This window comes from Poromitra crassiceps, assembly GCF_964638095.1.
Source record: "Poromitra crassiceps genome assembly, chromosome: 2".
Lineage (NCBI taxonomy): Eukaryota > Metazoa > Chordata > Actinopteri > Beryciformes > Melamphaidae > Poromitra > Poromitra crassiceps.
The window spans coordinates 49,799,202-49,823,830 of NC_139624.1; the positions used below are offsets into that span (position 1 = coordinate 49,799,202).

The following is a 24,629-nucleotide window of genomic DNA, read 5'->3' on the forward strand; positions in this document are numbered from 1 at the left end:
TAACAATTGTGCATTTTGTGATAAACCATACTATTTTGGTACACTTCCTACACTTTTGGCATTCCAAGAATAAAATAATTGTATATTGGGGCATCATGATTGCATTTTTGGCCACCATGATTCGCCAAAAACTAGACTTGATGATCTTTGTGTCAAATCATACTTTTTTTAATGATTAGGAATTGCTTAGTTAAGCTTATAGGCTATCTCACAATTCAAGAAGTTAGGGTTTGGGCAGTTATAGGGTTTGAATTGTTAAATAGGCTAGAAGGAAGCTTCTGAGCAATTCTAATGTTCCAAAGAATTAGCCTCACCCCTGTCAGGTGAAAAGAAGCGGCTGGCAACTGCACATGTGTTGGAGGAAGCATGGTGCTAGTCTAGGCTCTCCCCAGATTGGCAGAAGGTGGAGCAGCGACCGGGGCAGCCAATAGGGCAGCATGGGGATAAATTGGCCAAGTACAATTGGAGAGAAAATGTGGAAAAATCAGAAAAAGAAGGGGGGGGGGGACAATAACCGCTCACTTTTTGGAGTGATCAACACCCTGATGGTGCATCATCATTTGACAAAAAAATATCATCCATATCAAATTAGTCTACACAACTTTATTGCAGTTACAATTTCCATAGGCTGCCAGTATGTGGCCAAAAAAAATGCATTTCTCATTATTTACACCCCCCTCCTTATGAAAGTTTTATTGCAAAATGCACAATTGTGCCTCAGCCTGCAACAGAGATGCTGTGAAGCCGAGCCAAGTGCTTCTCAACAGAGCTGGACTGTCGCCAACCCCGTGACACTGCATTTACACCAGTCACCGAGCTGTGTGCTTCCTCTGGCTGAAGCATGGAATGGGACCAAAAGACGCACAAAGCATGACATGACATCACATGAGTAACAATGATGTCTATGCTAACAACAAAGACGCCAGCGGTGACTTTCTTTTTATAGTCTGAGCTCCCAAAATAAGACAAAGAAGATGGGCTATCTGTGTGCAAAAGAAGACAAAGATAGGCTATCTTTGTGCATCTCGTAGCCTATCACAGTTTATCCTGTCGGACGGGGATTAATTTTGGGATAATTGGCTATAATGGTCAATTAAAGCTTTGGCACTGGATTAATCATCGTGTTACAATTTGCGTACAGATATCATGCAATCGATTAGGAATCCACCCCAACTGTGCAGCAAACATTCAAAGACAAGGCATGCACATTACGCAGTCAGAATCGCAGTTTTTTTTTTACTCCGTACATCAGAATTATATGGAAGAAAACACAAACACCACGCCATGAAAACCGCTGACCGACCTCGTGTCTTTGGTTCGTGTGCGTTACTGCGTAAATCCTACAGGGCGACGCGTGGCGGACCCCTGTCTGTCCGGTCCAGCCCTGCTTAACGTGATGTTTAGTTTGCAGAGACCCGGCCGGGGCCAACTCATACCTTTATATAGGCCTACCCAGCCTACCCTCCCAGGCAGCCGGAGACCTGAGATCATTCTACCCTGACCACATCCGGTTCTGGCACCTCACGACACACATGATCCCGAGGGGGAAAATACTATAATATTCCTTTAGGGAATTAAAGGTTGTCTGCACTTGTCTGAACTCATGTGAGTTATATGGTGACTTATGGCATTTTATTGATCTCATATAATATTCCCATAGGGAATTAACTCTGGTACTGAATTTACACTATTGTGATTGTATCTCCTTTTTTCCCCATCAATCATTTTTGAGACACCCCCCAATAAATACAAAAAACACATAGGCTACACATCATAAACTTGTATACATTCATATATAGGCCTATATACTATACTAGCAATGTACCCAGCGTTTCCGGGTTAAATAGGCGGTTCCATGAATTCCCCAAGACCTTCCCCAGATCATAACCCACCTCCGCCATGCACATTTTCAGTCCAGTCCAACCTGGGGTGTGCTGGGCTGGGCGTGATGGTTTCCAGGTGGTTTCTAGGATATTACAGGACATTCGAGGTGGTTCCAGGACTTGTGATGACATGCCCATAACATTCCCCAGATCATGACCCACCACCATGTAACATTTCAGACCTGGGTTGTGGGCAAGCATTAAAGATACACATGCACACACAGATATACAACTCCAAATCTATAGCAATAGCAATGTACACGGCTTTGCCCGGGCTAAACAGGCACAAAGCAATACAACTGCACCTTTTGCTTGGCCGGAAATGATGGTGGTTTCCAGGACTTTACAACCTGTCCATGACCTTCCCCAGATCATAACCCACTGCCATGCACATTTTCAGCCCAATTTGACCCACGGTGTGGGCGTGCATTAGAGATACAAGTGACACAACTTCAACTTACAATACAGTGCGCATGCGCATGCACGCGCGCACACACACACACACACACACACACACACACACACACACACACACACACGCACACACAGACCCCTCCACTTCCACAGTATCTCCTATATAGGCCAGGCAGTCTTATAGACTCAGTGAAATTATGATTTGTATACTTCTCTTATTGTTTCACTTATTGTTTATATAATATTCTATTGTAATATTTTCAATAGTGATTTCATAGTGACTTTTCTATATTTCCATCTCCTATTAGCCTATCACTATAATATTCCTATATTATTCCTATAGAGACATAAGTGTGGTAGCCTATTTATAAGGGAGTTTATATTGGTATGAAATTGGTATCTTGTTTGATCTCATATGAGAGGCATATTATAATATCCCCATAATGTTCCTTTAGGGACTCAATAGTGAGTTTACAGTGCCCTAACCTTGAAAGGCAGCTGGATTCGCATGTGAAAACAAACCATCGGGCAGCGTCAGATTAACAGTGCCCTACTTATGTTTGTATATCTCTTGCTATGACTTGAAATCTGTGAGCTTCGCATGCAAATTTCTAGTGGAGACTCTGGAGAGGATGTGCCATGGGCCCACTTCTTTCTGGTGTGAACAAACTCTTGTCAACTCATGTTGACGGCACGGTGGCTCAGTGGTTAGCACTGTTGCCTCACAGCAAGAAAGTCCCGGATTCGAACCCCGGTCTGTCCCAGGTCCTTTCTGTGTGGAGTTTGCATGTTCTCCCTGTGTCCCTGTGGGTTTTCTCCGGGTGCTCCGGTTTCCTCCCACCACCAAAAGACATGTACTGTATGTTAGTGTAAATAAATACTCATGTCAGTGCTCCTGACCCCGGGCGCTGCACTGCAGCTGCCCACTGCTCCTAGTTCTAGGAAGGTTAGTAGAGGATGGGTCAAATGCAGAGGATGAATTTCCCCATGGGTATGAAGGATAACTTAACTCAACTAATGTGTTTTGTTTCGCATGCACATTTTGAAATATTGTTCAAAAATTCAAATGTTGATGCGTTGGGGAAAATTCAGTGCAGTCATGTACGTACATCAGTAGTCCGTCTATCATGCCTAACTAGTGGCTAACCCAAATATGTGTAAAATTCACTCTTGTTGATATTTGAAAAAACAAATTTCACAGCCTACGGCCAGTGGCCACACAGAGTCCAACCAGTAAAATGAGACCATTTTGAAATATTGTTCAAAAATTCAAATGTTGATGCGTTGGGGAACTCTCAGTGCAGTCATGTAGGCTACATCAGTAGTCCCTATCATGCCTAACTAGTGGCTAACCCAAATAGGTGTAAAATGCACTCTTGTTGATATTTGAAAAAACACATTTTACGCCTAGGGCCGTTGGGGAAAATTGGGGAAAATTCACTGCAGTCATGTACATCAGTAGTCCCTCTATCAGGCCTAACTAGTGGCTAACCCAAATAGGTGTAAAATTAACTCTTGTTGATATTTGAAAAAACATATTTTACACGGCCACACAGAGTCCGACCAGTAAAATGAGACCATTTTGAAATATTGTTCAAAAATTCAAATGTTGATGCGTTGGGGAAGATTAACTGCAGTCATGTACATCAGTAGTCCCTCTATCATAACTAGTGGCTAACCCAAATAGGTGTAAAATTAACTCTTGTTGATATTTGAAAAAACACATTTTACAGCTGTTGGTATTCACTCTTGTTTTGAGTTGCTTGGTGGATTGGATGATTGCACTCTCCCACAATAATAAGGAAAAAAACAACACATATTGGCAATTTTTACACTTTATTCATTTTACACTGTCAGGGACAGGGACCTCAGTAGCGTGTGGAAGATCCATACGCAGCCACAACAGCTTTACACCTTGGCACCGCAAATTAGGTGCCAATCAGGTGCCAGTCACACACCTGTGACTGGCACACACCTGCCAGCACTTGAAGCTCAAAACAAGAGTGAATACCAACAGAAGAATATTGCAAGGGATTTTGGCAATTTTTTGGGGGGCATTACCCACACGTTTAGCTGTGTTGCTCATTCCACGAATGCACGATCCTTACAAGTTGTACCCCGTTGTAAAAGTGACCAATCAAGCTTTCCAACTATATAAAATACAATACCAATTGGTATTATTAAAGGGGAGAAATAATCGAGCAAAATAACGTTTCCGAACTTTTTTGGGAGTTTATATCTATAGATATATATCTATATCTATTTATAAAACGGCTCTCTCAAATCAAGCAATCTGATTGGTTCACAGCCATTGTATAATTCCAGTAACCGAGTTCAATAACCCATGGCCATGGGTTATTGGTTGCCATGGCAACTCTCAGGCTTACCTCAAATGACAACGTAGAAAAAAAAATGGCGGAGACAGCTGTCAGATCCTTGTGAATCGATCTTCGCTTATAACTTTACTAATACTTCGCAGAAAATGATGTTTTGTACAAGAATAGATGCGGGCTAATGTCTTCTTTGCAAAAGAAAGGCTGTTAACCCCGCATTTAACCCCGCATTTAACCCCGTAACGTTAGTTGGTGTCGCTTTGCAGAAAGCATTCAGCTTCTCAGCAAGCGCTGAGAATGCAGCGCTGCGGCTGGAGCTGCCTGTTGGGGATTCCAGAAAGCTCTCAGCTACTCAGCAAGTGCCAGGATTGGCCAATGTCAACTTCAGTCTCCAGAACGATCCAATCAAATCACCCGCATGTTCTTGCGGTCCCGCCTTACAGTAGTGTTTCAACTGACTCTATCAGAATGACATGCCAGTCGGAGTCGGACTTATAGTATTATTATTATTATTATATTATCATACTTGGAAACCGTTTTATAAAAGCAATATAGCACTCGAGCTGCGTGTGTTGTGGAATATATCCCCCTGCTCAGCAGTTATCCCACTCGGCCTGCAGCCTCGTGGGATAACAGCTGATCAGGGGGATATATTCTTCACAACACACTGGCTCTCATGCTATATTGCTTAAATATATCATATCATATTATATTATATTATATTATATTATATTATATTATATTATATTATATTATGAAAATACCACAATCTATTGGGATAAACCAAGCAATTCTATGTAAAATAAGACATTTCACACCCATAGCTGGGATGAATGATCCATTGTTTCATAACCACATTTTGCGACTACTGTAAAATTGGCTGTCGAATCGAATCAGGCTCCTGCAAACGAATCGTCGACTATTTGGGGTCACCCCTAATAAATAGGTCTACAGTTGAATCCTCAAATATTTAACTTTTGTACAATTTGTGACTTTATTTTTTTTATTTTTCAGCTCACAGGGATGCAAACTATTCACCTTTCCTGTGACAGTCTTTTTTTTTATTATCGCAAAATAGGACACTTTAGTGAATGACTGTTGTTGTTTTTTGCCTGCCCTGATATCTGTCACCTTTTTGACTCTCCATGAGTTGGCAGCAGTGACTGCTCCAGCTCTGAAGGTGGCAGCAAAACGCCATACAGTGATCGAGACGAGGAAGAGGAACCGTAAATCGTCTGTTTACTTTGCTTTACGTCCACCGACCGCTGGTTGCCGGTAAAACGGGGCAGGGCCACCGAGCTGCGTCAAGGTAGCCAGAATAACCCTGGAAGTAAGACGATTTGGCCTTCGAAACAAAAGCATTGCCGTTATTTTAAAACAACGCGGCCAACAGAAAATCGATAGCAGGGTTTTTACTTTGAAATCCCAAACAGGAAGTGTTTTTTTTTCCCATTCTGGGAACATTGACGCTGGTCGAGCCACAGTATATGCAGATCCATAACGCCTGGCTGGATTGAGGGCAGTACATGTATGTGATTGTGATAAACACAGAAGGCACCGTGTGATTGAACGCATATGGATCCCAACCGGATCATCCAGGCGCTGAAAGGGACGATCGATCCCAACCTGCGGATAGCAGCGGAGAATGAACTCAATCAGGTGGGCGAGGAAAAGTAGTTTGTTGTTGTTTTGTTCTCTTCAGGGCATCAGGTACCCATTTTGGGCCAAAATGATGCCCGTTTGTATGCACCGGGACAGGCCGTGTTTGGGGTATCGATCTTCGGCCTAGTGATTTCTCGGTCCTGCTTTGGGGGTTTCAACCGGGCCTGTAATCGGTAACGTTAGTTTGTCAAAAAATATTGCCCGCATTCAAGCTGTTGCACCGAAGAACAATGGGATTTGGTGCTAATGACAGCCGTCAAGCAGCGAGTGTACAGTGGGTCCCCAACTTTTTTCACTTCAAGGGCCCCCGCAAATAGATCCACATACGACCACAGACCCCCATCAGACAAGGGTTTATCAACGTCATCGTCATCTGATTTTTTTTGTCGTCTTTTGACTTGACTGTCGATTGGGTGGATAACACTGGGGGAGTGAAAGCTATAATCACAACACTCATCATTCATTGTACATTCCCTCGTGCTAACCTCTACTGAGGGAGAATAGTTCGCCCATATAACACACAGGGAGGTTGCCAGTACAAGTTACTAGCAGCCTTTGCCAAAACAACTGAAATCAATGGAGTTGCAAAACAAGAACAGCCAAACAATCATGCTGTGAATAGAAAGACTTATTTGTTGCAAATCAATCAGCTGTAGTAGTTACAATGATTTAAAGTCGAGCTGAACCCAAAAATGACTTTTCTTTTCTTTTAGTTCAAATACCTGGGTATGCAGTGCACCTATTTAATAATGTATGCCAAAAAAAATCACAAAAATCTAATTTCTTTAGTTTTTCACACTTTTTCACAGCAAAAGTTCATTTTTTAAAGATTTCATTCATAACAGTAATCTACAGTTTGCTGACATCACCTAGTACTATAACATTTCTACCCCATTTCAACCAATCATATCACGACATGGCAGCTGTCAATCAAATCTTAATTTCAGGATAATTTTCTCCTCCAAATGAAGGAGAAAATGGCGCCTAGTGCCTGTCATCTGGCAGAATTCCTATCCCATAAACTAACTACTAACTTGATCAATTGTATGTTGATCCACACAATAGATTTCTAAGAATGCAAAGAAATGTAACTGGCTCGTTAAAACTCGCATTCCAGGAATATTATTTACCGCAATAGCAATAATGGCGCACGCCTCAGAGAGCCTGGTTGTCAGGGGTCGCACCTCGGAGATTCCAGGCCGACGGGCTGCACTCTCCGCTCGGCAACATGAAGGAAGCTGGCTGCCTGCGGCATGCCCAGCATCACTCAGCCACTAACCCCACGCCCACGTCCGCAGGCTCTTCCCGAGGAGAGCACCACAACACGCTGAATCCCACTCGATTTGGAGGCGGAACATGCCAGGATTGGCCAAAGCCCAATCCAGTCCCCAGAATTGTCAAATAAAACCATCGACATGCTACTATGACCCGCCTCTCAACCTGTCATCTCAGACAAGTTATGTTTTCAGTCTGAAACGGACTCCGACCCATGCGCCGAACGGGTTCAGTTCGACTTTAAGATTCGCACTAAATGATGGTGTGAATATAGGTATTTCTAGAGCTCTGAAGAACTGGTCCCCACTGACTTCAGTTGGCGTTGTTTAGCGTTAACGACTGTCTGCGTTACTTTCAATTGGCACGAGGGGGAGTAGATGAGGACAGAATACAAATTTGGGGGCGAACTATTCCTTAGTTTAAGATGTTCATTCTTCTTGGGATCCCCTCCAGGACACCTGAAGTTCCCCTGACCACAGGATAATTGAATGTCTTTATGATGGGCAGTAGCCAGTAAAAAGATGGATGAATTCCATCCAGTCTGTGATCATCATTCATTAATGCATGTATCCCCCCAATAAGACCCTACTATCACATTAGATAGGTAGATTTAATAAATACTAGTGCAGTGCCCGTTCCCCCATGCACCACCCCGTGGGCGCTTCCCCCCCGCACACATACTGCACTCTGTCAGGTCCCCCGAAGTTTGAAGTCGATCCGACAAACGGTTCTCGAGATATGCGAAGGACAGACATACAGACAGTCCTGGAATAAGTCCAAGTTGCATGAAATGCGGCACCGCACTCCATCGGGGTCCGAGCAGCGCACTCCCCAAGTTTGAAGTCACAATCGGACAAATGTTTCTTGAGATAAACTGCGTTTTGTGTTGCCAGTAGGTGGCACTATGTCAAATTGCAAGAAATTCAGCGCCGCACTACTTGCCGAATTGCACGGAATTCGTCACTGCTCTATGTCAGGTTCCCAGCAGCACACTTACCAAGTTTGTAGTCGATCAGATGAATGAATGGCTATCGAGATAAACTGCTTTTTGTGTTGCCAGTAGGTGGCGCTATGCCAAATTGCACGGAATTCAGCTCCCTGCACTCCGTTGAGTCCCCCTAAGCACACTCCCAGAGTTTTAAGTTTGAAGTCGATCAGATGAATGGCTATGGAGATAAAGTGCTTTTTGTCTTGCCAGTAGGTGGCGCTATGCCAAATTGCACAGAATGTTTTGTGTGGCCAATAGGTGGTGCTGTGCCCAGGCCCGTAGCTACCATTGAGGACACCGAGGTCATGACCTCGGTATTTTTTTTTTTTTTTTGAAAAATAGCCCCGGCCCCCAGATCTATTCATCTGTCATTGATGTTTTAAAGCCCTCATAAATAACATGATATATGACAGTTGATCAGAAATTTTACAATTTGCTTCCTCTCTGTGTGCTATAGAAGGAAGAGACATAACTCACCACAACGTTCAAATTTTGCATTGGGGCTAGATTGGGGCTAGACTTTGGGGACAGTTCTAATGAAGTGAATGGGTAAGTAACTCCCCTGTAAGTGATGTTTGTGTAGATGGGCCATTGTATTTAATTGAGCAGTATTCTGCCATGTGACCTGTATGCAGAATACAAATTATATTATATGGGGAGACATTTATTTTTTGTATCATTTTAAAGCAACAGCACAGTAAAGAGGATATTAATCTAACATGATGACTGTAGTTCTTTATATGTTTTAAAATACATACTACAGCATGCGCTAGGACGCGTCATCATCTGGGGTCGTAAGGTGTCGTAAGGTGTTTCGGGTCTCTCAACAAAAAATATATAGATATATAAATCTAGCCTCTTAATTTTGCTCTCAAAGTGCACCAGATTGAAGCATTTTACTTTAAAATGGACAACATTTTCTAACCGGGGGTCCCCCCACGCTGCGCTAAAATGACCGTGGTATTTCTCAAACCCTGGTTATGGGCCTGGTTGTGCCGAATTGCACGAAATTCGGCGGTGCACTGTCTCGAGTTCCCCTCAGCACACTCCCCAAAGTTGAAGTCGATCAGACAAACAGTTCTTGAGATAAACAGCATTTTTTATGTTGCCAGTAGGTGGCGCTATGCCAAATTGCACGAAAACAGGGCACTGCACTGCATAATAGGGCACACTCCGGGGCGGTTGCGGGAGGCAGAAATCCTCCACTTCAACACAATGCACTGGGCTCGTGGTTTTCCAGTCCACGCCCAGCCCGCAGGCCCTGGGGGCAAACTCCAGTAGGTGGCGTAATGCACAAAAAGCTGTTTGCCAACCGCCATAAAACAATAGAAAAAGAAGAAGAAGAAGAAGGCCCTGGGGGCGCTGGCTAAAAAACAACATTATTCACGCAATCTTGCTACTACTCAACTTTACTTCGTTTGTTCATCAAGGGTTAAATGTGTAGTTAGCTTGTGCATGGCGAAGAAGAGGAGAGAAGCAGAGGAAACGGGCAAAGCGCTTATTTCGCATTGTTTCCCAAAAGATTGAGCGCTACGGCTCGCCTAGGTAGCTAGCATTAGCATAGGGCTCCATTAGCTGGGACCATAGGCTGGGACCTGCGAGTTTGCAGTAGTAATTTCAAAGAGGACGTTCTTTTCTAGCCACGGAGACAACTCAGAGTTGGAAGAGATTGAGGGAAGACTGCTTGCAATAAAAATCTACAGCTCTATGTCGATAGCTGCAATATACATTATTTTATTCATTTAGATTTCGTTTTAAAATGCTTGATTTTACCTGTCTTGTCTTTTCACCATCATCGCTGGCCAGCTTCCCCTCGCTGTCTACATTTTCACTTTCCAGGACTTGGCATATATCATCAATTTCAATTTGTGAATTATAAAGTTATACATATATAGATATATATTTTTTTCCATCACTTACCACAGCAAGTCAAGGATTTGAAATCATTCAAATATGTTTTCATTCAGATGTGAATTCAATCCATAAGTAACACAATGACAGAATGTGGCTATTTTGGTCATGGGTTTCATACACTTTCTGTAATAAAACATCTAAAGCAAAAATCTTATTAGATTGGGTGCTCTGGGACATAATCTTATCAAATGAGGGTCAGTGGTCTAATTTGGCACAGTTTAGGGGTCCTTGACATGAAAAGTTTGAGAACCACTGTCTTAGAAAATGTATTTGGGGGATTACAACATGCAGTAGGATTTCTATTACAAATTGATGTGTGATTTCCACTGGCATAAATGAAGACATTTTATAGGTTGGTGTGAAAATCAACAGCTCTGCATCCCATGTGTTTATACTTTGTTTTTACAACAGTAAAACTTCGCGTTTCTTTGGTTACACAGTCTAATCTACTGCATCTAATGTAAATATCAACCTGGCTGCAGCTTTTACAACCCCATACCGGCATGACTGATTAAAGTGGCAAATAACCAAACTACAAGCAACATATATTTGAAATTGTAATACAAGTTCTGACAATATGTAAACACTGTACAATGAAAAATGGATGTTCAAAAAGTATAGTTCAAAGAGTTCTAATCTGCATTGTCCAAGATGTAGCCTACAGATAATGAAAAATGTATGCCTAATTCTAAGAGTTCAAATACCGTAAATTCCGGACTATAAGCCGCACCTTTTTTCCCGTTTTTTGGCCTTTTTTGGCCCCTGCGGCTTATATAACGGTGCGGCTTATCTATGGATTTTTTCCAAAAAAAAAAAAAAAAAAAAAATCTCTCTTTTTTAGCACTCTTTCTAACTATAAAGCCACTTCTGTTTTAATTTCCTCTCTTGCCCTCTTTTCACCACACTGTATGACACTGTATGACACTGTATGACACTGTGTGCACTGTAAATAACAACACAGGTGGTGTTGTGTTATGTTGTTTTGTTGAAATGTTAATAAATGGGAGCATTACATATGGTAATTAAACATTAAAACACAATTTAAAAAAAAACAAAAAAAAACATCAAAACACCCGCGGCTTATAGTCCGGTGCGGCTTATATAAGAAAAAAATAGTCAACTTTGAAGGTGCGGCTTATACACCGGTGCGCCTTATAGTCCGGAATTTACGGTAGTTCTTCTGTGTCATGGATTGTTTGCTGGAAGCCACGGTATTATCCATCAGGTGAAGGGTACACAGATCGCCTGCACAGCACACACTGGCAAAACAATAGGACGATGCATCCCTCTCTCGCCGGGTAGAATAGGCTATCAGGCGACACTGTCAGCAAAAAAAAAAAAAAAAAAACAGAAAAAACATTAGAACGAACGGCACGCCTACTTTCAGTGTAACGTTTGACGTTACATACAAATGTTCTGCTAAATAGTAGTATGCAAAAAACGATTGGTTATCATCATAATCTACTGCAAGCTATCAGGACTAACGTTACACAGACACCAAAACAGTATAGTAACGTATTGTTATTGTTACACGTATTGTTGTATCGCTATGAAAAACATAACATAATAATTTAATTTATTCCCAGATGCCACTCTAACACCAAAACAGTATAGTAACGTATTGTTACACGTATCATTGTATCGCTATGAAAAACATCATCACATAATTATTTAATTTATTCCCAGACGCCACTCTTCTAACATCAAAACAGTATAGTTACGTATTATTACACGTTCTGCTATTACAATACTTACTCAATGCTGCTGGCCTTGGCCTCGTTCCTCGGTATATTCAGCGACTTCTTCAAGAAGAAATTGGCCTCTCGCTGTAGCAGAGCGATCCATCGGAGCACATTTGCGGCAGCGGCATAATGCAAAATTTGTCCCCGGGACGGGCAGCCGGGCAGCGGTTCGTCTCCGGCGGCCTGCTCAACTGCCTCTCCTTCCATACGGCGCAATTCCTCTGCACTGTAGTCATATTGACACGGTGGGGCACGGTGGCTCAGTGGTAGAGCTGTCGCCTCGCAGTCAGAAGGTCCTGAGTTCGATTCTCGCCTGGGACACTGTGGGCGCTGTGGTTGTGTTCCCCCCCATATCTTCAGTGCCTACTGCCCAGGTGGGGTATCTCGTCATAAGGGCCTTTCTGTCTGTGTGGAGTTTGCATGTTCTCCCCGTGCTCCCCCAGGGGGGTTCCTCCGTATATAACCCCCCCCCCCCCCCCATTAAAAACATGCAGAAGATCAGATCGTCATCGTCATCCGACCAGTGACGACAACATCCGAAGTCGGTCCCCGGGCGCTGTACGAGAAAAGCGACCACTGATCCTGGCCTGCCCCCCCGGAGGAAAGGACAAAGCCAGGATGGGTTAAATGCAGAGGACAAATTTCACCGGCCACCGTCAGCATGTGTGTTGTGGCCCTCCGTGCATGTGTTGATTGTAATCGTGTGACAATAAAGACGGGCTTGTCCGTCTGAAATCGTGTTTATATGGCGTTAAGTAGCCCTGAATGTCAGAGTTTATTAGCACACTTTGGAAATGGTCTTCATCCATATCAAACTCTTCAATTTCAGCAGGAATATTTCCTTCAGCCATGGTTGAGCCATGGTGAGCTAAGTTAGCTAGCAGTCGATGCGGGGCAGAAAATATGGCTGACGGAGTGTTTTGATTTTGGAGCTGTGGAGGCGCATGGAGGCTGGCCCCCTAGAGGCGGCACAGTGCACACACACAAAAGAGTTGTAGTTTTAATCTAGAGCTCTTCCACATGTGTGGTACACCGCTCTGATGCGGTCGTGACGTAAAACACGCGTCAGAGCGGTGTACTAAAAATGTGAATGATAAGGGAGTACAGCCAAGAGGGTTTAGTGATGGGAGGTAAAGGCTGCCCATCTAATCATACTACTGACATTGTAATGATACAAATCTGGTTGAAAATCAGTAAAGCCGTCCTTTAACTAAGATCACTGAGCTCTACTGATTATTTCCCCTTGATTTTATTCATGACAGACGCTGCTTATTCAATACATGTTCTACCATTCTCTGCTCCTTTCATGCTACCCTCTCTTTAATGCAGACCTGGGGATTATGCGGCCCGGTGGTAGTTCTGCCCGGCCCGGGAGGTCTAAGACAAACCACAATTTACTATGAAGCTAGAAAAATCCATGGGGTGCTTTTCAATATAATGAATTCTGGAGAATAAGTGCCCAGTATGTTTTCTATAATTTAATCCAGTGATCAAATTTGAGGTTACATCATGACAATATTTTTTTTGGCCCCCGGCAACAATCTGTGTTTATCATGTGGCCCCCCAGGAAAAATAATTGCCAACCCCTGCTTTAATGTTCACTTTACCCAATCACTCCCCCCCCCCACCCCTCCATTCACTGTCATCACAGTAAACACAGGGTCGTTGACAGGGACGATCCTGCGTTTACTTTCTCAGTTAGTGTCAATGACCCTACTTAAAGCTGTTGCTTAGGGTTTGAAGGAGCGCAGAACTGAAGACAAATGTATTAATATCCAACGTGTTTCACGTCTGAATCGCACTGCACTCCGTCAGGTCGCCATCAGCGCACTCCCCGAGTTTGAAGTCAATCCGACCAACGGTTCTCAAGATACGCGAAGGACAGAGAGACAGAGAGGGAGAGAGAGAGACAGACAGACGATCCCGTCATTATAGAGACAGAAGGCTCTTTCACACACAGATCACGCAAAATTGCAGTTTAGGAGTCCCGCAAAGCCCGATGCCTCGCCACAGAAATTGCTTTCACACAGAGCCAAGCAGCACGGCCACATTCCCGTGCTGCGGTGTACTTTCAGGTGAAATCCCCCGCTCCCGGATTGAATGGCGAGCGGAGGGATTTCCAGCTCCTCCTAGCCCAAATGAATATTTTCATAGGTTAGTGTAGCCTAGGCTACTGTATGATGAACGAATTCATTCAACAACAAGACTTCCCTCCTTCTCCTAGTCCGCTGAGCAGGGAGGATAGGTGCACTCGCATGGTGGGCGGGCTCGCCTTAATATCAAAACGGGCTCCGCGGGGTGCAGTGTTGCATTAATTGCATTCAAGGAAAGCCAACTTTATTTATACAACACATTTCATAGAAGAAAATTCACTGACTAAGCAGATGGATATGGTGTCCTACTAAAATTAGAACGATACACGACCGCACGCCAGTCTTCTCTGTATCGTTCCAATTGAGTAGGCTATACTAAAATTGGAACGATACACGACCGCACGGCAGTCTTCTCTGCACTGTTCCGCCTTGCTGCTCCGACGCTTTAAACCAGCGCTGTGACAAGCTTTGCTCCCGGGACAAAAGGCGTATAACAATTTACCACCAACGCGCGTTCATGACTTTCACATCGGAGGAGCGGATCCTATTTTCCGTGCATTTTTCGGCTTTCAAGGCCGGTGTGAAAGAGCCTAGAGAGAGAGAGAGACAAGGCTCTTTCACACCGGCCTTGAAAGCCGAAAAATGCACGGAAAATAGGATTAGCGCCTCCGATGTGAAAGTCGTGAACGTGCTTTGGTGGACAATTGTTTTACGCCTTTTGTCCCGCGACGGGAGGTAGTAACAGCGCCGGGTTACCTGGCAACCTGCCTCCACTTGAAAGGTCGTCGCAGCGAGCCGGAAAAGGTGCGAATGGTCTGCTCATTCATAAAAAAAATTACAGGGGAAATCACCTCATGTATCAAGAAAGTGCACGAGTGAAAGTAAAAAAAGTAGCCTATACAATCATGACTGCAGGGACGCCAGGAGGAATGCTCCGTGCGGTTAGGCTTTATGCTCAAACGATGTTGACATTAGTAGGTAGGCTACAATTAACGGATATAATAATAAGCTTCAGAGGGCTATAGCTGTCTGTGGCGAGTTGGTCTGAGGTTATTCCCTCTCGAAATCAGCTCTGTGCATTCCCTTACAAAAACTACTAACGTGCATTTATAGCCTATACTATTCCCCCGACGAACGTTATGCAGACTGCAGCTGTTTGATATGCGGGCGGTCGTGTATCGTTCCAATTTTAGTAGGACACCATATCGATCTGCCCGCCCACCATGCGAGTGCACTATCCTCCCTGCTCAGCGGACTAGGAGGGAAGTCTTGTTGAATGAATTCGTTCATCATACAGTAGCCTAGGCTACACTAACCTATGAAAATATACATTTGGGCTAGGAGGAGCAGGAAATCCCTCCGCTCGCCTTTCAATCCGGGAGGAGGGGATTTCACCTGAAAGTACACCACAGCACGGTAATGTGGCCGTGCTGCTTGGCTCTGTGTGAAAGCAATTTCTGTGGCGAGGCAGCTGGCTTTACGGGACTCCTAAACGGCAATTTTTGCGCGATCTGTGTGTGAAAGAGCCTACAGACAGACAGACGATCCCGTCATTATAGTATATAGATTCCACAGATAATAGGGTGAGAAATATAGAGTATATAGTTTTTTAAGGGGCAGTGTGGAAAATTTGCTTCTAAACAATGCCTTTAACTCTTTCTTATCTCTCTTCTGGACTTTGTTATTACTCCAGTCAGAGAAAAACCTGACAGAGAAAACAGTTTCTCTGATAGAATATGACAGATGAATTACTATTTTTAATGTTGGCAGTAATCACTACTCTGTTGTTTCAGTCCTACAAGATCATCAACTTCGCCCCCACCCTGCTGCAGATCATTGTGTCGGAGCAGGTGGAGTTCCCTGTTCGCCAGGCAGGTAAGAGAGGACCACTCCAGTAGAAATCTGTCTTCCACACCGCAGGACCAAACCAGGCCAGACTCAGCTAAATCACTCGTATATTAGTAAACCAATAATCACCATAAACCAATATTGCAAGAAATTCAAGATTCAATAACTTTATTTGTCTCCAATGGGGTAATTGGTTGTGCAATAGGGAGATACATACACAGTAAAAAAAAAAAAAAAACAGTAGCCCTGTTCGGAATCGGTCCCTATGACAGAAATAGTGGACTATTTAGTGTGTTCGCCATTTTGTACTAATTCACTATATAGTCTACTATAAAATAACCCACAATGCACAGCGATTTCTAGTGAACAGCGAATGTACCCTACATTTTCGCCGGTATACCACAATGCAATGCAATTGTCTTCACCGAAGGAGAAGAAGAAAGTCACTAGCTCACGAGCTAACAAGCTCGTGAACTACTTCAGTGGTTCCCAAAGTGGGGGTTGGGACCCCCTGGGGGGTCTCGGTACACCGATGGGTGGGTTGCGAGATGATTTCCAGAATGTGTGAAATTGACCTAAATAATCTGTGAAATACAGAATGTGTGAAATACAATGTGAAAACTATTACAAATAGCAAATTTAACCATAATTGTTAAGTTTTGTTTGTTTTGTTTACTCTATTTTGTGCATGTGCGTGCGCACAAAATGTTTGTATGCTTAAACCACCTTCGGAGGTAGTGGGGGTCGCGAGCCTCTGGCACCATTATTTTGGGGGTCGCGGGCTGAAAAGTTTGGGAACCCTTGAGCTACTTGACCAGTACTCATCATCAGTCGACTACGGAACAGGCGGCCAAGTTCCCTCCATCCCACACCGTCCTGGGCAAGTTCAGTCACTTGAGATTCTGAGAGGAACCCTTCGTTGTCCCCAAGCAGCTGTTGTACATATCTCAGGAAGCTTGTATTTTGTCGGCCTGGTCTTCTCTTCCCAATGTTTTGGTGTGTAGATTGTATATTGTTTTGTGGGTTCTTCATCCACTAGAATCAGGATGTGTGTGTCCCAGAAACTTAAGTTGGCGTTTTCTCATGCTGTTGATGAGGGGTTTTGAGTTTACCCTGGTGTAGATTCTGCGTTTTATATTTTGTCCATGCGTTTAATGCCAAGCATTGTTCTATAACATGATGTTGCAAAAGAGTTGATCTTCCTTGCCATGTCTTTGGAGATTATCCATGATTCACAGCCATACAGGAGCACAGTGATACTTGTGGTATTGAATATCTTGACTTTTGTTTTGATGGGTAGGGTTGTATTCCTCCAGATATTTTCAAGCTTCCAAAATGCGCACCATGCAAGTGCTTTCCTTCATTTCAGGTCATTTTGGCTTGAAGACATAGTTTGACCCGAGATATTTAAAGTCTGTTACATGGTTTATGACTTCATCATACACAGTGGTGGATTTGGGTTGGCATTTATTGTCATAAACTCTGTCTTGGCTGTGCTGATGATGAGTCCAAGCTCAGATGCAGCGGATGCAGTTTTTTCTAGATGCTCTTGAGCGAGCTCTATGGTTGACTCTAGAAGACTAATATCGTCAGCAAAGTCGAGGTCATTCAGACATATTTCTGGGTATCGTCTACTCTTGATTGGCAGGGGTGACAGCTCCTGAATCTGCCCCCTCTGTGGCCTTTCTCATCAGGTAATCTACTATTATAATGAAGAGGAATGGTGCAAGAACATCTCCCTGAGCACCCCAGTGGTGACATCGAAGGCACTTGAAAGGCTTCTGTTAAGCATAACAGCATTTATAATGGTTCCAGGTATCCCATAGTTGCACAGTATAGAACACATGACCTCTCTGTTGATGGAATCGAATGCCTCCTTAAAGTCAATGAAGGTAACTTGTTGGTGGTCTCTAAATCTGTAATCCTTCATAGGATGAGGGTTTGCTGTGCACAGCTTCTACCTTTTCTGAAGCCAGCTTGGTTGCTTCTCAAAATGGGATTAACATGCTGAGCAGGATTTTGTTGTATACCTTTGCGAATATGGACATCAGGGTTTGTCATAAGAGACAAGTCTCCCTTCTTCGGTGTTGGGGTGATGAGATTCATGGTCCATAGAGATGGGGGTGTCAATGTAGTATACTTCTGTGCAGAAGTTGTGGACCAATTCGGCAATTTTGGCTCCCACCTCTTGAGGGCTTCAGCTGTGATGGCATAGTCAAGATCAGGTGCTTTGTTACTTTTCATCTCATTTATGGCCTATGTTGTCTCTTCTGACCAGCACTACAGCTTGCTATTAGAGACAGCACAGTACCATAGTTGACAAAACCACACATGCACCTAATTAGAATTTCAACAATTTATTTTGGATTTAGCAGTCAAAACATACATCAATACAACCTCAGTTTGTTTATGTGATACTGGGCGCGGATTGCTTGCGTCACATGAATACCCAGCGCATCTTGTGATGCAATGATCTTCAGAAAAAAATCTGTGTAGTGTCTGAAACTCATTTGATCGTTCCCCATATAGTTCACTATATGATAAACACTACATGGGGACTAGTGAGTGAGTGATTAAGTGAACCATTCTGAACACGGCTATTGAAATGCGTGTTTGTGCGTTTCCAGCGGCCATCTACCTGAAGAACATGGTGAACCAGTACTGGCAGGACAGGGAGCCGTCTCTGGGTGAGGTGGTGTTCCCCTTCAACATCCACGAGAATGACCGGCAGCAGATCAGAGACCACATTGTTGAGGGCATCATCCAGTGCCCGGAGTCCATACGGTACCAGAGAACGCACGCACGCACGCACGCACGCACGCACGCATGCACCCTTGGTGCCGTTCATTTGGGCAGGTGTGAATGTTACACAACAACACAATGTTACAATTTCACTTAGCAGACACTTTTATCCAAAGCAACGTACATCTGAGCTTTATAGTACTTTACAGTATAGTATTACATTTACTACTATAGTATTACAACTATAGCCGTTAAGGGTGTAACGGTACACGTAATCATACCGAAATGTTTCGGTACAGGACGTCCGGTCTGGTACAGCTGTGTAGCGAATTTTTTTTGGGGGGAAATCCAAGTTCCCGCATGGACATTTTAAATGGCGCACCGATGTTTCCATAGCAACGACTGTACTTCTGTGCTTATTGCTGGCTTTTCAGGCGTTTTTGACATACCGGTAATTGTGACATAGGTGTTAAGAATAGGCCTAGGCCTACATAGGCGATAAGTGCCGATAATTAGCCGCTATTATAGAAGATGCCGCTATTATGCATATTAATTAGTTAAACAAAGGAGGTGTGTACCGTTACACCCCTAATAGCCTTATAGGACGAATCAGGAAAATGTCGACCCCGCGGCAGTTAATAGTATCAGTTGTGCCAAACAAACGTTAATATCTAAAAAACTATACATCACATTGCTTATATTTTGACATTCTGAGTGAGAGCAGAATTAGCTCAAGAGTTTGATGTATAATATATGCATGTCGTGTTAAAGTTGTGTGAACTGTCGCAGTTTTTAAAATGTAAACAGAGTTGGCCATAGGGGTGCTCCGATCCGGCTAAGCCATGATCCGATCCGATTCCGATTCCTGGGGTCACGATCCGATTCCAGAATCGATTCTCGATTCCAACGATTCTCGATTCCAACGATTCTCGATTCCAATGATTCTCGATTCCAGAATCTAGAATCGATTCTCAATTATGTAGTTTTATATTGCAATAACACACAAAGGTAAATATAAGACAAAAAATGACAAATGTATTAATGCTGAACTTCAAATTCAACTTCTGTATTACAGTCAGGGCCTAAATTCATTTTGCAAACTAGGGGGGAATTCCCCCCTTATGTTCTTCAGATAAGATGGATTTATAGGCTGGGGGGGATCTGTAGACTTTGAGAAGGATTTATAGATTTTGGGGGGAATACATTAACCAGAGTTCTTAAGTGCAAGAGGTGGTGGCACCATGGCAGTACAGTACACAAATGACATGAACATTTGGACACTTAAGCTTCTGGCATACTCTTCGCGCACGCGCTGGAGGCGGGGCTCCACGGAGGGCGCGCGCACTCTGCGCGGGCCAAAACAGAACATAGTGAGTGCGCAGCTCGCTAGGAGTTCCAGGGGAAAATGGCGGCGATCAGTGCCAGGCAGTCTGAATGAAATTAAATGTAACGTTCCCAATTCTATCTATTAAATTCAAAAAAACGACCCTCAAAATTTGGGAAGGCTAAGCCACACAACTAGTTCGTTATAATCGAACATCATGTTTTGAAGGCGACTTTACGACGATGAGGACGGTGAGGACTCAATCACAGCAGATATCCGCTGATAGCCTACCACGGAGATCTCACAGGCACAGGCAGCAAAACCCGACGCGCTGATAGAAAAATCTCCATGGACGCGCCGCGCTGTGCTCAGGCCTCGCCCCCCCGACACGCCCCGTGTGATGATGTCAAAATCGCCGCGCGCCCTATGCGCTTGGCTGGGCGCGAAGAGTATGCCAGAAGCTTTATTCAGCCGGTATCTTGCATGTTGTGTTCAGGTGCACTGTAAAAAAAAATATATATATACATTATATATATTTTTTTTATTTACGATTTTAAGAATCGATTCTTGGGAGTTTGGAATCGATCCAGGAATCGTGGCATTAAGAATCGCGATCCTTTCAGAATCGATTTTTTGGAGCACCCCTAGTTGGCCAGCTAGAGTCAGACACTTACGCCTCGCGCCACTTGGGCTCCATAGGGTTCCATTGCCGTTGCCACCCAGTGACATGGCTTGTTTACCAAAATGCTGCTCGGCTGATCCCTCGTATAGTATTTTCCAAACGTTTAAGTGCATTCTGCTGGTACAGTTTTGCCTCATGTATTTCCAGATAATTACAAGACTTATGACAATTGTAGATGAACAAATGACTGAGAAAGTCAATATGCCGGTTAAGAAAATTGACATAAAATAAGGCTTCCCTGATGCATCGATTTTAAAACCCAAAACAAAAAAAGAAGGGAACTCCGCACTCTCAAAAAGATCTCAATTGATTTATTTTACATTTCTCAAATAAAACATTTTTGTTCCTTTTGAACCATGTCAAATAAACAAATCGAGATGTCTTTTTGAGAGTGCAGATTTCCCGTTTTTGTTTCTTGATGCAGAACGAATGAAAACTATTGTTGGCATTCTACAGCTTGCTCGATGAATGTCGGATAGTTAGTGACAGTGTGACTTTGCCCCGCCCCTCCGCAGGGCCCAGCTGACCATGTGTCTGCGAGCCATCATCAAGCACGACTTCCCCGGCCGCTGGACTGCCATCGTGGACAAGCTGGGTGTATACCTGCAGTCACAGAACAGCGGTAGCTGGTATGGCAGTCTGCTGGCTCTGTACCAGCTGGTCAAGACTTACGAGTGAGTCTCCTCTATTCCACCTCATGACTCGGAGGGTTTCTGGGAGGTCGGCCCGGTCAGTACCCAATCGGTTCCAGCTAGAGAATCAGTTATGCACATGCGCGAGCGGTCCGCCATCTTGGAAAAGCTAGCTACGGCAACCCACTTGGACAAACTTGATATTGCATGTGGTTTTCTATTTTAACAAAATGTGCAGGCTGCACTTCAGCCCAACAGATTTCATTGTAGATTTTTCTTTTTCTTTTTTAAGGATGTTTTCTTTGGTATGTTTGATTTTAAGATGGAATATGAAGGAAAATATTTTATAATAAATCTTAAAAAAAAATTACTTGCTAAATAACACATCCACAAATGCACAATAATCCATTCTTTCCTGTTTTTAAGAATGAACTCAATCTACATGTGTAAAGCAGGTGGTTAGTCACTAAATCTGTTAATAAAAATAAAATAAAAAGTATATAAAAATATATGAATAAAAAACAAAGCGGCTTTAGCTCAGGAGGTAGAGCGGATCGGCCAATGACGCAAGGGTTGGCGGTTCGATCCCCGCTCCCTCCCAGCTGCTGTCGTTGTGTCCTTGGGCAAGACACTTAACCCTCCTTGCTCCCGATGGTGTGTAGGCACCCTGCGTGGCAGCCTGCCGCCATCGGTGTATGAATGGGTGAATGTAGACTATCTACTGATTGTAAAGCGCTTTGGATAAAAGCGCTATATAAATGCAGGCCATTTACCATTTACAAAAACACTCCAATCCACCACATACTATACCATATATCAGTCGGTCTCAGAAATGAGGCAACATAAGCAACCTAAAACTGACAAATACATAACATGATTTTTACAAAGTGCATTTAATTTGCAGGGCCTTAATATACCTACAGTATATTAAATTCTCAATGTTAGCCCGAATCCCAATGTTGGTCCTGCTCAGTCCGACGGGTTTGGGTCGGCATGGGCTGAGATTTTATCTTAATTGGCTGGGTCGGACGGAGCTTGGGCCGGGAAAAATATATATTGGCTATAGGCTATATTTAGGACTATAATACGCTATTTACACACAGAGACTGCACAGTGGTGCTTATGTTTGAGTCTAATAAGAATAATAATTAATTATCTTCTTATTATGTTAAATGCAGTTATTCATTTTTATTATTTTTTCTCATTTGCTGAGCTGTTAAGCTGCACTACAGCTATGGCAGGATGCTTAACTCATTGAGTGCCAGCCACTTTTGGAGAACGGAGTGCCAGAGTTTCAGAGCGTTTTCAGTGATTTCTCGAGGCCCACAGAATATTGTGTGATATTACTATGTAAACACCGAACACGCCCAAAGAACGATGAGACTCTCTTCTATCATCAGCAAAAAAAAGTTTATTGATATAATTTTCCGTTCTTTAGTTATGAGCCGGAGAAGATAGGTTGATTTCACCAAAAAGAGACGTTTCAAATTAGAAGCTGAGATAATTAGCCTTTTGTGAAATGAAGCATTTCAAGCACATGACTGACTCTGAAGCTAATATTTTCTGATGTGACACCTCAAAAATAATTTCCTTCAATAAAACAGTGAAAACAAAGGAATTTTGTTTGGCAAAATAATATTTTTTAGCTAGCTGCAACCGGTGTTGTATGCTGCCCTGCGTGCCCCCCCCCCCCCCCCTCAACTGCAAACCCCTCCTCCGTGGGTGTGGCTCTGGTGGCTCTCTGCTGAGTTTGCTCTGCACTGAAAAGTGCGCTACATCCAGCTTTTTTACAGCGTTCCGCGTGTATTTTTCACCGGCTCCCATCGCTTCCAGTTGAGAATAATAACAACTCCACAACTAATCATGCGGATGGGCTATCACAGCGGACACGGAGGGGCTCAATTGTGGCAGCAGATTGGCTGCTGCAGGCACAGCTAACGTTATGCTTCATGCATATCGATGCATACCGATGCGATTTCCGTTTCCCCATGACTTCTTCTCTCTTTTTTCCTCGCCTTTCTCTAATCTGGAGAGCACTGTCGCCCCCTAATGGGTCCGTAAAATAGCTTTTACACATTCAACATCCACCATACTTTCACAGGAGATGGATCTGGCTTTGATCCACGTCCCACCGTCAAAAAACGCAATTGACGACAATCGTCGTCATTGGCACTCTACGTTAGTATTTGAATTGACAACGATTGTCGTCATTGGCACTCAATGAGTTAATTGCTTGCGGCGGGGAGTTACTGAGGTGATGTGACTTCACTGATAAGAAAGAAAGTGAAAGTTACTGTGAGTGAAGAAGACCACCTGACAAAATGGATGCTAAGATGATAAAGAAAAAGTTAGACAAAGGATACACCCTGGAGCGTCGGGAGGGGGGGGGGGGAGAGTTTTAAGTCAGAAGTCTGGAAAACTCTTTATGCTGTGGTGGGCGTAGACAGCGAGGCAGTATACGTCCAATGCAAAAAATGCAAGGTGCTCTTCAAACACGACTCCAAGACCGGCATGTCTCTTCCCTCAGCCGCCATGCCTACAGCGCTGCCACCTCAGGTCAGAAATCGATGTCTGGTTTTGTCACGAGTAGCCTACAGCTAAAGTCCCTCTCGCCATCAAGCAGACAGTGACGGAAGGGAAGCATGTGTCTTTATCATAGGTGATTCTAGACCTTCCCAACAGGGGTTGCACCACCCAGAAGTCATTATTACTCCGGTAGATGTAAATTTTAAAATAAAATGCATTCATCTGGGGGGCACTCTGAGAGCAAAATGAAGAGGCTTGTAGATATGAAGAACTACACACATCACATTAATATCCTTGTTTTGATTAATGCTAGGACTGTATAAAGTTCTTAAAGTTTGTGACCACCAGGAGGCATCAGAAAAGACGCACACTCAAGATGTTGAATGTTCAGGCCAGGGTTTACTTGGTAGGTATGTGTGTGGTTCTGAAACCAAATGAAAATAGCAGTTACAATCTGCATTATACTTGTTGTTACAGCAAATGCCCTAAATGTATACAGTAAACCAAATACCGGTATACATTACTCATTCAACTCAACATCAATCTACAAATAGACATCAATGTGTAAATA

The 24,629-nt window shown here is 43.5% G+C and overlaps 1 protein-coding gene across 6 annotated transcripts in view; it reads left to right on the forward strand.

Annotated features, from left to right (window-relative positions):
- Positions 1–6,155: 6,155 nt before the first annotated feature.
- Positions 6,156–24,629, forward strand: part of ipo8 (importin 8) — a gene marked incomplete at its 3' end in the record, with an annotated part of 104,603 nt that continues 86,129 nt past the window's right edge. For 5 of the 6 annotated variants that reach the window (XM_083657933.1, XM_083657934.1, XM_083657936.1 and 2 more), the window contains exons 1-4: positions 6,156–6,289; positions 16,098–16,179; positions 18,780–18,936; positions 21,416–21,574. In XM_083657933.1, coding sequence (XP_083514059.1) covers positions 6,206–6,289; positions 16,098–16,179; positions 18,780–18,936; positions 21,416–21,574 — 482 coding nt within the window. In that variant the 5' untranslated portion in view covers positions 6,156–6,205. The remainder of the gene's footprint in view (positions 6,290–16,097; positions 16,180–18,779; positions 18,937–21,415; positions 21,575–24,629) is intronic. The other variant, XM_083657937.1, reaches the window with a different exon arrangement.